At 41.0% G+C, this 14,866-nt stretch overlaps 1 protein-coding gene across 2 annotated transcripts; it reads right to left on the reverse strand.

Moving 5' to 3' along the window:
- Positions 2,608 to 9,669, reverse strand: LOC110400134 (beta-microseminoprotein-like). Of its 2 annotated transcripts, XM_021399799.1 has the most exons (7): positions 9,442 to 9,669; positions 7,865 to 7,945; positions 7,607 to 7,765; positions 7,256 to 7,326; positions 4,476 to 4,575; positions 3,842 to 3,944; positions 2,608 to 2,989 (listed from the first exon to the last, which is right to left on the reverse strand). In XM_021399799.1, the coding sequence occupies exons 3-7, from the start codon at positions 7,683 to 7,685 to the stop codon at positions 2,863 to 2,865; spliced, it is 480 nt and encodes a 159-aa protein (XP_021255474.1). In that variant the 5' UTR covers positions 7,686 to 7,765; positions 7,865 to 7,945; positions 9,442 to 9,669; the 3' UTR covers positions 2,608 to 2,862. The 2 variants fall into 2 exon arrangements, with proteins under 2 accessions (XP_021255474.1, XP_021255475.1); XM_021399800.1 differs by lacking the exons at positions 7,607 to 7,765; positions 7,865 to 7,945; positions 9,442 to 9,669 and adding an exon at positions 7,485 to 7,517.

A 14,866-nucleotide genomic window follows, 5' to 3' on the forward strand; every position in this document is an offset into this window, starting at 1 on the left:
CCAAATTTGGGCAGCTTTGCATCTTTAACACACTCTGCAATGTATGCACAAAATGAAAGGAAATCTTCCTGCTTATCTTCAGTTTTATACTCTCAGTTTCTCAATTCAGTGACCCCTGGGATTTTTGGGGGAAGACTAAGTTAGTTCTGTTTATCTTTCACCTATGCTATATTTTGGCTATGTTTTGAGAGTCTGAGCTTGTTTCCATTATCTAAACCTATTAGTCACTAATTCCAAGAAGATAAAATTTGTTGTTTAGATATTATTGCTGTGTGGACTTATAACGGTTTGGAGTGGGGTGGGCAGCCACATTCATGGGATATCTTGGCTGGGGGGATCTGCTCTCTTTTCTTCTTTCAGCTGTTTTTCACTGTAACATATAAAATCCTGCTTCCTTCCATTTCTTGTTCTAGACATTTTCTTGTTGCTACCAGCAGACAGCAGCTAGACCAGGGCAACCCAAAGTGTGATGTTGTAGCTCTTGCCTCTGTCAGTTCCACCTGGAAATCACTTATAATCTGAGATTTGTGCTGAGGGATTCCTCATACTAAGAATGTAAATGTGACCGTATGAGATAATAAAACAATTTTCATGTATTTCAGAAGAAATACTATGGTAAGGTAAAATGTAAAATGCTGAAATATTCTATGGTATGGCACAGTTCCCAAACAAAACAAGCTGGTTGTCAGTGCTGATGTGTGCAGTTCTCAAGGATTTGAATTTAAAAAAATAACCTGTAAGAAGCATCCAAGTCCCTTCTGTTAGCAGATTTATATTTGAAGTGAGCTTTTAAAAGAAAAAAAAAAAAAACATGAAAAGTCATTTTTCTCAAGAAACAGTTCCATGAGCTACTGTAAGTAGGAATCCACACATTCAAAAGACGACTTCTGCTAAGAAGCAGAAGCTGCCTGTCTTTTAAGTGAGAAGGCTCATGCAGGTACCAGTTTAGGCTGTATTCTTTGTAATTGTAACATGAGCTGGCAGAAAATGGAATAAGTCATTCAGAAGTTTCAAAACTCTTCTGCAAGATGCAAAACCTCTGGAGAAAACTTACCTTCAGCAACAGGAGAACATTCGTTTCCACATGCTGTTTTTGGGAGGGGAAGCAAAAGTTTGAGGAATGACATGCTTAAATCAGTGAATGAATATAAAATTTTAAAAATGCATATGCAAATATTTGTGCTGCAAAAAAATGCTGAACCAACTCTAAGTCTGTCCCCTCACATTTTCTACAGCTTAGCAGGAAGCAATTTTATGGAAACATGGACTTACTGACTGATATCCAGCTCACAGTGCAGTGGACTTTAGAAGGCTAAGAATGTAATACCAGCACTTGCAAAATGCTTGGATGTTTCTGACCCCCCCCCCCCCAAAAAAAAAAAAAAAGAGGTATCTTGAAGCCATAAGAAAGTTTAAAACAGTGTTCATAGCCAATTTACCAAAAACAAAGCCAGAGAAAACTTACCACATTAAATCGTTCTGATTATTTGCGGGCAGATTTAGGATAGGACTGAGTGGGAGGTTCTGTTTAGAAGCCCATCAGTGGCTGCACTTCTCTGCCTGGTGACAGGCAAAATCCAAAATTTAGGACTGCAGAAACACAGGGATATGGGATGCCTTAGGTAGCTCTGCATGCAGTTGGAGGATGGGCTTGGGGTGGCCTTGGTAGAGCAGAAATTGATGTCAGGGCACAGCATGGCTGTTCAAGTCAAACAGAGGCAGGAGAACATTTGCTGATTCTGGAAGGGAAGGTGGTTGCGAGATCTCATGTTGAGAGGGAAAGAAAAAGGAGCAAGAGAACTGGAGTTAATATTTCAGCAGATGGCAAGTGGAGGTGAGACAGAACACCAAGTGTGCCAAGCACTGCCCACCCAACATGAAAAGGTTGTCCTCAGGAAAATGAGGTACACAGAGGATCAACTCACCCTGCAGTTTTTCTTTCCATTTCTCTTGTGAAAGCCCAGCCGGTTGCTGGCTATGTGTTAATTTGTCTACTCCCTCTGCCAGGAGCTCACCTCCTTAAATCCCAGCCTAGCTGATTTGGCGTTCTGCGGGCATCTGAGTTTCATAGGAGGAGACACCTGTTGTTTCAATGGCTATGTTACAGACCTGGAGAAGACATTGATCTTGGGATGAGAAGGCACTGTAAGAACATACCTCGAGACAGCTGAGATTATGCAGATATTGGGTTCTTTTCAAACTCCAGAGATTCTGAAATTCTGACAGGTGGGATCCAGCTGTGCCAGTCACTCTCAAGAAGATACCGAAAGGTTGTCTCAGAGAGCATCTGACATGGAGGAGGAGAGAGCTTGCTGAAGAGAATCTGGTCCAGTGTCCTCCTCTCCTCCCAAGACTGCTGTGTGCCTGGAGTACGAGCTATGGCAGATCATGTCCCAGATAGTGCATCACTTTCATGTTTTGGCATATAGGGAGCTAAAATGGCTGCTCTGATGCTTGGCAAGAACAGAACCTGTAAAGTGTGCAAGCGGCTTCTGTCAGGGCAGAGATATTTAGCATGTTGGAGTAGTGAGGGAAATGCATTCCTCTCTCAAGAAAGATGTTGTTCCTCAGTGTTATTATGTACAAAGAACCATCATTATGAAGCAATTCTGGATGTTTCATCTGGATTTATTGCATTCAACAAAGCTCAGTGATATCAGTGCAAGTAATGACAGAAATAAGACTTTGTCTCTGATTATGCATCTTGTATATTGAATTAGAGTAACTGGGAGATTAAAAGGGATCCACTGAAGTACTCTTTGTTATAAGATCTCTCATGTCTTCATGCATCTCTGTGATGGCAAAGCTTTTCTAGGAATGGGCAAATCACACAGCACAGAGAGGCTTGGAGCAGGCACATTGTTAGCCTACACGACTGTACCGAGAGCACGGCTTTGAGGGGTCCTTCGGCAGCACATCATAGTCACATTTTTTCTTGTTGAAAATGACTTTACATGTTTCTTTGTCATAATCCACAGGAGTATGATAGCTGTCATTGACAAAGAGAAAGCAAATGTTAGGCAGAGAACAATAAACAATTTAAGAATTCAGTGCTTTGGTAAATATATCTTAAACTAATGCTGAGTGAAAAATCTCTGAAACTATGGCTTAGACCAGCCTAGCTAGAGTGTCCACAGCTACAGCTTCCAGGTCCTCAGCCAATATCTTGCTGCCCTCTGCTGTGTAGAGGTAACAGTATGTTCAACATTAGCCTCGGAATTTTCTAGCACAACACTCTGCAGTGTGGTATAAGCACGGTTTTCTCTCTTTTCCTGTGATTTTTCATAATCTTCTGTATGCTTGGAGTGTGGTTTCTGTCTCCTGACAGAGGGTGTCACCTGAGAAAAGACGAGGAACGTAATCACCCCACTTTAGTTCTTGGAGAAGGTGGGATATGAGGAAAGGAGGATGGAGAGAGAGACACATCAGAGCAGAGCCATGTCACTCTAGAGTCTGCATGTTCAGTGCAGAAAAGCATCTCTGGAAAGGGATTCAGATCATCATGAGCCCTTTAGAGTATCTTAAGTGCCTTGAGGTATGAAATCCTTCCTACTCCCTACTTTTCTTGACAAGGAAATACTTAACCACTCTGTAAAAGGAGCTCATAAGTTGCTCAGCATTGAAGCCAAGCACCAACTGGATGTGTCTGGGAGGGTCTTTGTCCACTCACAGTCAGCAGAAATTGAACCAAGGTTATCACAACCAAGGAGTCAGAAGCTACATGTGGCTTGCCCCAGCTCTGTGATGGGTGAGGAAAGGCTCTCTTGTGTCTTTAGAAACTCGTTTATTCCCAGCAGATGGAAACCTATGGTCTTTTTATGGGCAATGATGCCAGACTTACAGGGAGCAGCAATGCATTTCATGTTGGCTGCAGCTGCATGTGAGGCATTCTTCTGTCCTTGGGATCTCTCCAAAGGGGTACAACACTCCATCCAACATGCAGCCTGTGTAACACAGCAATAAAAGATGTTATTTAAGCCTCCACACTACAGACTGAAAGGTTTAAAAATGACTGCATGTTTTCTGGAAATGTTTGTTCCTGATAATGGTAAAACAAGTCACTTTTCTCCTTTATCCATTACCTGGATTATTTTGAGAGCATGAACTTGTTTCCTCTTTACTTCTCAGGGACAATTTCATTGTTACAGACCTGGGGTGAAAGTGAGCAACCAAACATCTGGGGCTGCCATCTAGGACTACACTGAATTCAGAAATACTCTCACCTCCAGCAGCAGCTCCATGTGCAGGAGTAGCACTAGCAACCTACCACCAATAGCAATAATATTGCTGCAACTATATCTAGTCCAGGGGAAAGCTTTGTTTTTCCCTAACTTTGGAAACTTGTTGCTGGAACCTCCTGTCCAGGTCCTTCTGACATCTCCCACCTCCTTGATATTTTGAGCCCTTCCCAACAGTTGTGCATAGAACGGAGCCAATAAAATACTATCGAGTGAGAGAACTACCCCTGTCCTTACCATTTTTAGCCTCTCCTGGCTTGAACATTTTACTAAAGCAGAATGCATCACCATGTGTCACTATGATGCCCATTGCAAGAAGGAAGGACAAAATAATTTTCTGTAAAAGAGATACAGAGATATTTAATTCCACATTGATTATAATCGCTCCAAAAATCTAAGTAACTGAACCTGAAAAAGAAATTAGAAATAACCTTATATGGATGCAAAAATGTTGGAAAAGGGAACTCTTTCACAGCATTGATTTTCCCTATGTGGGAAGAGGCAAAATCACAACAATTTTGGCTGCAGCATCAATCCCTGTCAAAGTCCAATTTCCAGAAATCACAAAAAGCTTCTGTAGAGATTTATACTTCAAAGCCCTGCCAGATTCTTCTTAGCTTTTTTTTAATTGCCTTTGAGTCAGATGTAGCTATTTCTCCAGTAAATCAATCTACGTAGCACACCCATTCCTTCGCTTTTGAGCACAGCAATTTTACCAAATGTGGCAGTAAAAGAGGATCTTATAGCTAATTAAATCCCACTAAGTTTTATGAAATAGGTGGCTGGATAGAGAAGAGAGACAAAAATTAGTGCCTTAGGGCAGAATACCAGTGCCGTATATTCTACTTAGCAGCATTTGAACAATCTTGTCAAACCATGCACACAGATCTGGGTATGGAACCATGCATCCTTCATGCCTAGTGGTGGAGACAGCTAAACAGCTGCAAGAGCTTTTCGGTGATGTCAGTTGGGGCCTGCTGAACATCCAGGACTTCTTTGGAAAGACCTACATAACTTTGTAGAGGTACTTATATGGAAATAAGGAGACTGGGGCACACAATTAATTTGATAAATTACTCATGATGGATAACTTCAGGCAAGGGTTTAGAAATGGCCAGAGAATGAGAAGCAGTAGGAGACGTACTTCAATTTTCTTGATAGCACTTGCAGACTTACACAAAGCTTTGTAATATGAAAAGGTCTTTCCAAGTCACTGTTCAGAACACCAGAGATTGCTTCTACTTGAAAGCGTGGTTAAAAATACCAGTGAGAGTCTTTGCTTTTAGATAGCTCTGCTGCCTACCTTGAGTTACTAAAATTATAAAAGTAAAAAGATAGTAAAAGTTCTGAACCAAGATGAGCCAAGGGGAATCTCCTCTGTGCTGGAAGACAACTGGTATTTTAATTCTTGAAGTGCTACTGTCTTACAGGGCTGTAGAAGAGTATGTAACATAGTAACTGGTCTCTCTGGAGGTTTCATGCACATTTGGAGTAGAACTTTGGAGCTACTCATTCTGCACAGCTATCTGGGGCTACGGGAGTTCAGGGAGTTGTGGTTTTCCACAGAGGATCTCAGTGTGCTTAGGATACTGCTTGCTGTGTTTTAGTTGTCCAGAGCATGTTCAGTTTGGTGGCAGCCTTCCTCCAAACTGGTGCAGGGCCCTGCAGCAGCACAGGCCACTTCTGCCAGAGGTCTGAGTGCTGTTCCTCACGTTTTTATAGCAATGACTGAAACTTTTTATTTGCTGTCCTGTGCTGTGGTTCTGTGAATGTTTTATCCTTTGTTTGCTCCAGCATTTGTCCTTATCTTGCTATTCAAAGAAATGCAAGCCAAATGAAACTGGGCATGCTCCTCTTTCTAAAGAGCAAAGTCCCGGACCCTCCACTGAATCTAAACAGAAAGAAGGGGAAGTGTGTGGTGTTCGATCTCTTCTGAACTGGTCTTTCGCTGGAATAACCAAGGGAAACATGAGCTAAGTAACAGATGGCAGGCAGGAGGCAGGCTGAGCAGAGAGGATCAAATGGATAAGAGGGCACTGGCAAAAATGGCATTATTTATTAAATTAAGAGATATTATTTCAGTTAGGTTAATGACAAGGACTTTTAGTTCTACATCAGGCTTGTGTTTTTTTTCTGGGCTTTCAAAAGCATGACACTTCAAGGAATCTTTTTCACTTATTTGCTCTCTTACAAAGGGAATGCTACCAACCATCTTGCAGAACAGTCTTCTGAACTGGATTTAATGGACTCTGCAAGTGGATGGATGAGTTGATGTGGAATGAGATAGCAGATCACCTTGACCAACTAAGTTTTTTTCCACTGAGTACTGTCGAGCTCTAAGGAAAATTAAGCAGAGAAAAAAGTAGATGATAATTTCTCCCTTCATTTCCAAATCTACATATATCACAGAAACTGCTGCCTCTTCTGTAAAACTTACTCCATACCATACATTGTCATCAGAGATAGTAACTGATGTCAGTAGTTTATGAAACTAGGTAAGCATAAACAAGAGAAAAACTGGTCCATAGGACTTTGTCTGTCTATTTAGCAATATCTAACTGGTGATTCAGATTCTGCAAACACGTTTGGAGCCTTAAAAAGCTGAAACAGGACAGGCCTTGATAAATCAAAAGAGAAAAGCAGACAGAATACACTGTACTATATATTCACTTGTAAAGGAAATTTTGTATTTCACAGCTACAGATTTTGACAGCATGGTTCTAACTGATCATGGAATTGTGAATATTTTCACAAACAATTTGGAGAAAAGGGTAACAACAGATGAAAGACCCAGACATATACATACAGTTGGGTTTTGTTCCTCAAATAATTACAAAGTAAAAAACCAAAGTTCATAGTAATCTTCATAAATGCATATTTCTTTGCATCTTCAGGCAGTTTTTAGGGGAATATATCCACATCTAAAAATGCCTAATTAGGTGATTCTCTTAAATATCCTTCTGTTTCAAAGCAAATAGTAATCTGTACCCTCCTTTAAAAATAAACCTTTGACTCACCATTGTGTAATGTGTGGCTTCCAGAGAGCTCCAAGTCTCCAGAAGATCTCTGCAAGTGCTTTCTGTGGAATCTGAAAGCAGATATTTTATGATGGCTTTTTGTTGAGCAATTTAAGTCTAGAGAAATAGCTTGTTCAGCTCAAATGTACTTATGTTGAAATTTCTGGAGAAACTGCTGAAATTTTGCCAGCTGGCACTGAGAAAATGTTTGGATCTGTGGAGCACTGACCTGGGTAAAGAGTTGAACCCCAAGCAAAGTTTTCCTTGGAAGCTTTATGATTAAAAAAAAAAAAAAAAGCAAAAAGCCTTTCTGATAAAATATAAGTATTTATACGTAGCTGTAGACAGTACCGTACAGGTCAGCCCAGGTGGCTTTCAGGTACGGCAGGAATTCATGTTGACAGTTTCTTCTCTCAGTGGGCTGGAACATGATTGGAGGAGAAAATCAGGAATAGCTTAGAGATCTCTTGCCAGATCTTTGGATACTCGCATTTAATACTAATGTGTGCACTGTAAGATAGCCAAAAGGACTTGTTAATTTCTGGTATTAAACTTCTTAACAGTCAGATGTTGGTCAAAGCAGGATCACATCAGAACATTTCTCCTTACCTTCAACTATCAAAGAAGTATTTTCTCACAAACCAAAAACCTGCTAATCTTGTGGGACTGTGCAGCCTTTGATTCGAGTACCTGTGATAAAGTATGTGACCACATTTATACGTGCAAAATACTTTCACGAGCAGTGGAAAACATCAGAGTATTAATAAAATGCTCTCTCTCATACTCCTGCAACCTCTCTTCAGAAGGAAACAATAAACTGTGGCCCTGCCTATGTTTCAAAAAGAAATACTTCACTATAAATGTTAGCAAGAAATAGAAAATTATACATTCCCACTGGAGATTTAACACCAGATACTGGAATATGGCATATGATTTTAAGATTATATTTAGAAAGCTTGGACAAGTAAAACCAATAATATCTGGCTGTATTATAAGCTAAATAAATTTGGGCTTACCTATTCTAAGAGTCAGTTAAACAATCCACAAGGTTGTAGATAATTCGGAGTGGTAGAAAGGGAAATTGTCATTCACTTACTCCCACATTTCCACAGAAATACACATACAGTGTATTTCTGAGCACCACTAATAATTAGTTTAGCTTTCAGATGTACTTATTCCAAAGAAATCAGCAGGAACAAGAACAACAACAAAGAACAACATCACATCAGAATTCCATGACCTTCTTAGAGAAAATGCTGAAACTGAAGTCTCTGCAGTTTTGATAATCACTGAGTAAAAAAAATCACAATTTATGAAAATTTCATAAGCATTCAATTTTACAGACTACACACTTGTCTCTTTTTGTTATTGTTCTAGTATGTTTAAAAACTTTCATTTCGTGAAAATCCTGTTTATGTCACTGAGAAAATTCAGTAACTTTCCTTTTTCATCCTTCCCTTTCTGCATTCCAAGTAGTAGTCTTTTATCATAGAAATCTTCCCCTTGTCTGTGCTTACAGACTATCAAGTCAACTTATAACTTATTTCAAATGAGTACAGTGGTTTTAGTCTACAGGTGAGTAGCACTGATTCTTTCTTTCCTGTGACCCGTTTCTAAACATTTCCAATTTGACAGCATCTCATTTCAAAACTGAATAGAGAGAGAGGCATGGGAGCTTGCCAGTGCAGTGGAAATGACCACAGATAAGATGAAAACAGATAATAATGCATTTCCAGTATACACACCCGAGGATCACAACTGCTATCTTAAGTACCATATTTTTCTAGTATGTTTTAGGTACATGATACTGTCTTTCCATCCCTGAATTCTTTTCAAGCCCACTGAAACTCATGTAAAATTCCTATTTCTATAAAACATATAAAATCTCTAAAGCATGGAGGATTAACCAAGCACAGTTTATTTTACCATCAGACAACCTCACTTAGTCATTTTTTGTTTCATTAAGGATTAAAGATCTACCAACAATGATTTTATATTTTCTCACAGATCACAGCTGCAGGGGAATTGGACTAGATGGCCTTCAGAGGTCCCTCCCAACTCTAAGGATTCTATGATTCTATGATCAATAGCTACAAGTAATTCACACAACCATAGAGAAACTTCAGACCATGTGCACCAACCTATGGCTTGCATCAGTTTTGCATTATTCTCTTCCCTTCACCTACCACGTTCAGGATTTGTTGACCCCAGGTCACCACAGGCTTGACAAGGATTTTTATGCCAGTCCTTTTGCGGTTTTTCATAGACAGCTCAAAGCGAGACTAGTTTTGCTTTCAAGGCACTTGTTAGGCAGAACACCTTATTCTTCTGCCAGTGAGTTTCTGATCAACACGCTGGAGCCCTGCCAGACATGCTGCTTGGTGTAGGTAGGCTGGTCGTGTTCCTCTGGGTGCCTTTATAACTCCTGTCTCAGGATATAGAATCATAGAATCATAGAATTGCTCAGGTTGAAAAAGACCTTCAAGATCATCAAGTCCAACCGCAACCTAACCATACTGCTCTAACTCTAACAACCCACTGCTAAATCATGTCCCCAGGCACCACATCCAAATGGTTTTAAAACACATTCAGGGAAGGTGACTCAACCACCAGCCTGGGGAGCCTGCTCCAGTGCTTAACAACACTTTCTGTAAAGAAGTTTTTCCTGATATCCAACCTAAACCTCTCCTGGCACAACTTGAGGCCATTTCTCCTTGTCCTGTCACCTGTCACCACTGAGAAGAGACCAGCCCCGCTCTCACTGCAATCACCTTTGAGGTATTTGAAGAGAGCAATGAGGTCTCCCCTCAGTCTCCTCTTCCCCAGACTAAACAGCCCCAGTTCCTTTAGTCGCTCCTCGTAGGGCATATTCTCCAAGCCCTTCACAAGCCTTGTTGCCCTTCTTTGGACCTGCTCCAGCACCTCAATGTCCTTTCTGTACTGAGGTGCCCAAAAGTGAACACAGTACTCGAGGTGGGGCCTCACCAGTGCCAAGTACAGGGGCAGGATTACTTCCCTAGTCCTGCTCACCACACCATTCCTGATACAAGCCAGGATGCCACTGGCCTCCTTGGCCACCTGGGCACACTGCTGGCTCATATTCAGCTGACTGTCCATCAGCACACCAAGGTCCCTATCCATCAGGCAGCTTTCCAGCCACTCCTCCCCAAACCTGTAGGGTTGCCTGGGGTTGTTGTGATCAAAGTGCAGGATTCGACACTTGGCCCTGTTGAAACTCATATGGTTTACCTTGGCCCATCGATCCAGTCTATCCAGGTCCCTCTGTGGAGCCTTTCTACCCTCTGGCAGATCAGCACTCCCTCCCAACTTGGTGTCATCTGCAAACTTACTGAGGGTGCACTCAATCCCCTCATCAAGATCATTGATAAAGATGTTCAATAGAAGAGGCCCCAGCACCGAGCCCTGGGGGACACCGTTCGTGACTGGCCGCCAACTGGATTTAACTCCATTGACCACAACTCTCTGGGCCTGGCCATCCAGCCAGTGTTTCACCCAGCAGAGCGTATGCCCATCCAAACCATGGGCAGCCAGCTTCTCCACAAGGATGCTGTGGGGGACAGTGTCAAAGTCCTTACTGAAATCCAGGTAGACCACATCAACAGTCTTACCTTCATCCACTAAGCGGGTCACCTCGTCATATGGAGGTCTTGCTTGAAAAAAATTGTTTCCCCAGTCAGTTCCTAAAGACTAGATCTGGGTACATCTCCAGTGAGCTGATTTAAATACACTTTTTTGAAGAATGATTGCTTCTGTAATACCATGCTGACTGTCACATAGGAATAAGAGAGAGAAAACTGCCTGGAAGGTCTGCCCAAGACCACTAAAAATCAGGAAACATTTTTAAGGTTTTGTTGGTATGACAGCTGCTAAGGATTTTGTACTTGGAGCTTTACCAGTTTCCCTTTTGAATGCTGCTAAATATCTTGATTCTCTTTGCATTTCTCAGAAGGCATTTTCTTAGAAGTGTTGACACCTGAAGAAAAATCTGAAAAGCTCATCCTGACCAACTATAGTGGTATTGTTTTCTAGTAGTTAGACATGATTTTCTGGGACAGTAGGCAGCCCAATATGACACAGTAATTTTGAGAAGCAACTATTTATCTAGTCTGTGGTGAACCAGTGGCAGTCATTCAGAATATCAGATGCCTTTGCCTGGGCAACCTGGGGTTTGGCTGGGCGAGCAGATCCCCTGGAGCATCAGGGGACATGTGAAAGCTAGCAGCTGTGGGAAGCAAGGTGGAAGGGGTTAACAGAAGCTGAGTTGAGGCATGCATGAAATCCCACTGGGCTGATTTAGGGTGACAGAAAGCAAGGTGATGCCATTTAGCTTCATCCTGTCCCCTCAGTCCTGCTTCACGTCCCATCAGCATTTTGCAGCTCAAGGTGACCCATCGTTAATGGGCCTTTTGCCAAGCACATTCGTAGAGCTGGAGGGAGAAAGAAAAGCCTTGTTCCCCTGGTTTCACTTTCAGTCCATTTAAAAATCTTCTAGTCAGACTAATGCTTTTCTTCCATTTTAAGCCTACTGAACTTTTTGGTGATTTAAACCTAGCACCAGCTTCAAGGAGTACTTTGGTAATAGTCATAGAACAGAATTATCATAGAATTAGCCAGCTTGGAAAAGACCTACAAGATCATCCAGTCCAACCATAAGTCGTTTAACTAAACTCAGATAAACTGCTGGAGAGATTCATTTTATGTGCAACCGAATGTTTTTGCACTGGCTTAAATGAACTAGTTCAAATTCAGTATTGTTAAACCAAAGTAACCCTAAGTATAAGCAAGAGTTCAGTTACGTTCTTGGAGGGAAACATTATCATCTGCTAGACTAGTTTTTTCGTACCATTTTTGTTTGTCAGGACTGATGTATGCACTGCAACAGCAGACCATCAGCAGCAATTTAAAAGTCCTTTAATTATCCTTTAATGTCGTTAGAGGCAGCATTTCTTGTATGAATGCACATGCACAAGACCTAGAATTCTTTGGTATGCCCCTAGAAGTACCCTGCAGCTTTATTCCCCTTTTGGCTGCTTTCAGCTACTCATCTAAGTATGTGCGTATAATTTTGCTGCTTCCAAATTCACATAAAACTAAATATGCTTTTCTCTCCTTTTTAAATGTAAGCTGTGTTCTTACTGTCCATCATCAACAATCTCCCTTTCAGCTCCTGCACAACCAGAGGACAGATGTCCTTGTGGCGGGCTGATAATCGATGGGAGAGCAAGGATTTTGCAATGTTTGCTGCTGATTCCATCTAAGATACATAGACCATGCAGATAAATATTTGTACAGAAGTGATACAGAGAAATAAACTATATACAGTGGGAATAGAGATTTTGGCTTAAATAAGAAAAAGCTGGAGAAAGCTGAAAAGCACCTGGTTAACTTCTGCATTCTTCAGATTAGATCTTAGCATTTGAATCAAACAAAGCGCTTACACCTTGACTTTAGACATGCAGGTCGTTTCATTGTTTCCAGGGGAGCCACTCCTTGTTCTCAGGCATATGCTCGTTAAAAGGCTTTGCTGGAACGTTAACTGATAGTTTTCTTGCCTCCTTGTTGCTTTATCAAGTTGATATATCAACCGATACTGGATGTGTAATTTCACAATTTCACTGCTCCTTTTAGTTTCATATTTTTGCTAAAGAGTGAAGGGGGCAACCATGATGCTGTGATTCAGAAGCTTTTTTATTTGTTGGTTCTAACAGTGACCTGATGCATGACTTCAGGTAGCTCCCCTAAACATGACAGTGGTGACAAGTTTCAGAACTTACCTGACTATAAAGGACTGCAGACCCTAACACTCACATTCCCCCCCTCCTAACACATTACCCAGTCAATCCTACTCCACAGCAAAGGAACTCCCAAGTAATGATCATCCCCTAAGACCGTGATTTTACCAGCAGAGGAGAACTTTTGGGATCAAAAACCACATGGTTCTCCCATGGTGAGCCAACAAAGTCATGTGTGTCCAAACCAACATTCTTTTAGAGGGTTAGCAGCTCTGCTCTGGATTTCTTTTCCCTTCTTTAGGACTTCTAGTTACCTGAAAGGAGTTTATCAGCTCTGTTCCTTTGTTTTGTGTTGTGTTGTTTCTTTGTTGGTTTTCCTGCTTGCATGACAGCTTACTGCAGTAAGAAAAATCCAATCCATTTGACTCAGTGCCTGGAACTGAGGTCTTACAGGTGATGGCGGGTAATCATAGTCTGCTTATTTCTGATACACAGATTATAATTAATTATTTTAAAGGAAAGTCAGCTAATTTTGGATTCCCTGAGGTGAATTCTCTGATACATGAGTGGTGTGTTCCATCATGCATTAGCCAGTAATGAAACCAAAGCAGAGGAGGAAGTATGCCTGGGAGCTTCAGCTCCCTGTGTTGGTCCACATGTATTTATTTCCAGCTATAGATAATCCTTTCCACACTGTGCACCAGACACTGAGGTATCCTCCAGCCCTGACTTTAACAGCCACACCCAGGCTCTGGTAATTGCAGGGTTTGGACCGTCATGTCTCACTCTGTGCCCGTACTAAACCATACAATGCAACATGTGCATAAAAATGAGGAGTGGCAGGGAAAATGAAGAACAATGAGTGAGCTGTGGTTTTGATTGTAGTTGTGTTTTTCTTCTCCCTAGCATGATTAAAGAGCTTATCTTTTTATTGTAATTCAACTGTTTCTTTTGTTTGCATCCTGTTCTAAAATTATTGAAAACATATTTACTCTGTGTTAACTACTGGGAAAGCTGGCTGTGGTATTCTCCTTTATCTTTCACTTTGTAAACATTTGTGAGATTAATCGTGTGCTGTGGTTTTCAAGCTTTTGTTAACACTTAATATTTAAGGTAACAGAAAGCAGTACTTCTGACAAACATTTTACCCACAGAAAAAAAATATCAAATAAGTTTTACCCAGGTTAGTCCTATGGTATATCATTACCATGGATTATCAAGAAGAGATAATTAAATTTAAATTTATATTGAATTTCACAGCATGACTAAGTCTTTGTCCAGTGTAACTGTAAACTACTCATGAACAAACACTAATGTGAATTTAATAGATGCTTCAAGCAAATGCTTCAGAATCAGATCCTTCTAACAATCACGTAGCAACTCAGAATATTTCTTACTTCATGATCTGTTAATGTGCTTTAGAAATTGTTCCGTCTTTAAGAAAATTGCATATGGTCTAAAAGTGAATGAATATAGCATACACAGTATCTCCCTTAAAGCTGGCCCTGTTGCTTTGAGGGTATTTTTTGGACAAAGTAACCTATTGCTTGCTTTGAGAGTAGTCACAATCCACTCCAAATAAAAATGTTTACCCTCAGCTCTGCTGAAGTTGTACAGAAGCAATAAACTGATCACAGATACCAAGTATACAACAACAGCCTCTAAATGATTTTCAGCCTTGCATCATCTTGCCTTTAGCCTTTCACAGACTTTCTTCAGCTACTAGAAGTCCTGTGCAAGTCCCATGGACCTGTGGAAATTATTGAGGATGCCACCGAAGACCAGCTGTCAGCTTGTGCAGGAACGCAAATGCACAATTTCCTCCTTTGCTTTGCAATCGCTTTTATATTGATGTTTG

Source organism: Numida meleagris, chromosome 5 (genome assembly GCF_002078875.1).
Source record: "Numida meleagris isolate 19003 breed g44 Domestic line chromosome 5, NumMel1.0, whole genome shotgun sequence".
Lineage (NCBI taxonomy): Eukaryota > Metazoa > Chordata > Aves > Galliformes > Numididae > Numida > Numida meleagris.

Coding starts and splice junctions, on each gene's coding strand:
- LOC110400134 (XM_021399799.1), bottom strand. CDS start 7,685: ATGTTCCAGCCCACTGAGAGAAGAAACTGTCAACATGAATTCCTGCCG. Junction 4,576..7,255: donor AAGCCACACATTACACAATG/GTGAGTCAAAGG, acceptor TCTCTTTTACAG/AAAATTATTTTGTCCTTCCT. Junction 3,945..4,475: donor GCCAGGAGAGGCTAAAAATG/GTAAGGACAGGG, acceptor TGTGTTACACAG/GCTGCATGTTGGATGGAGTG.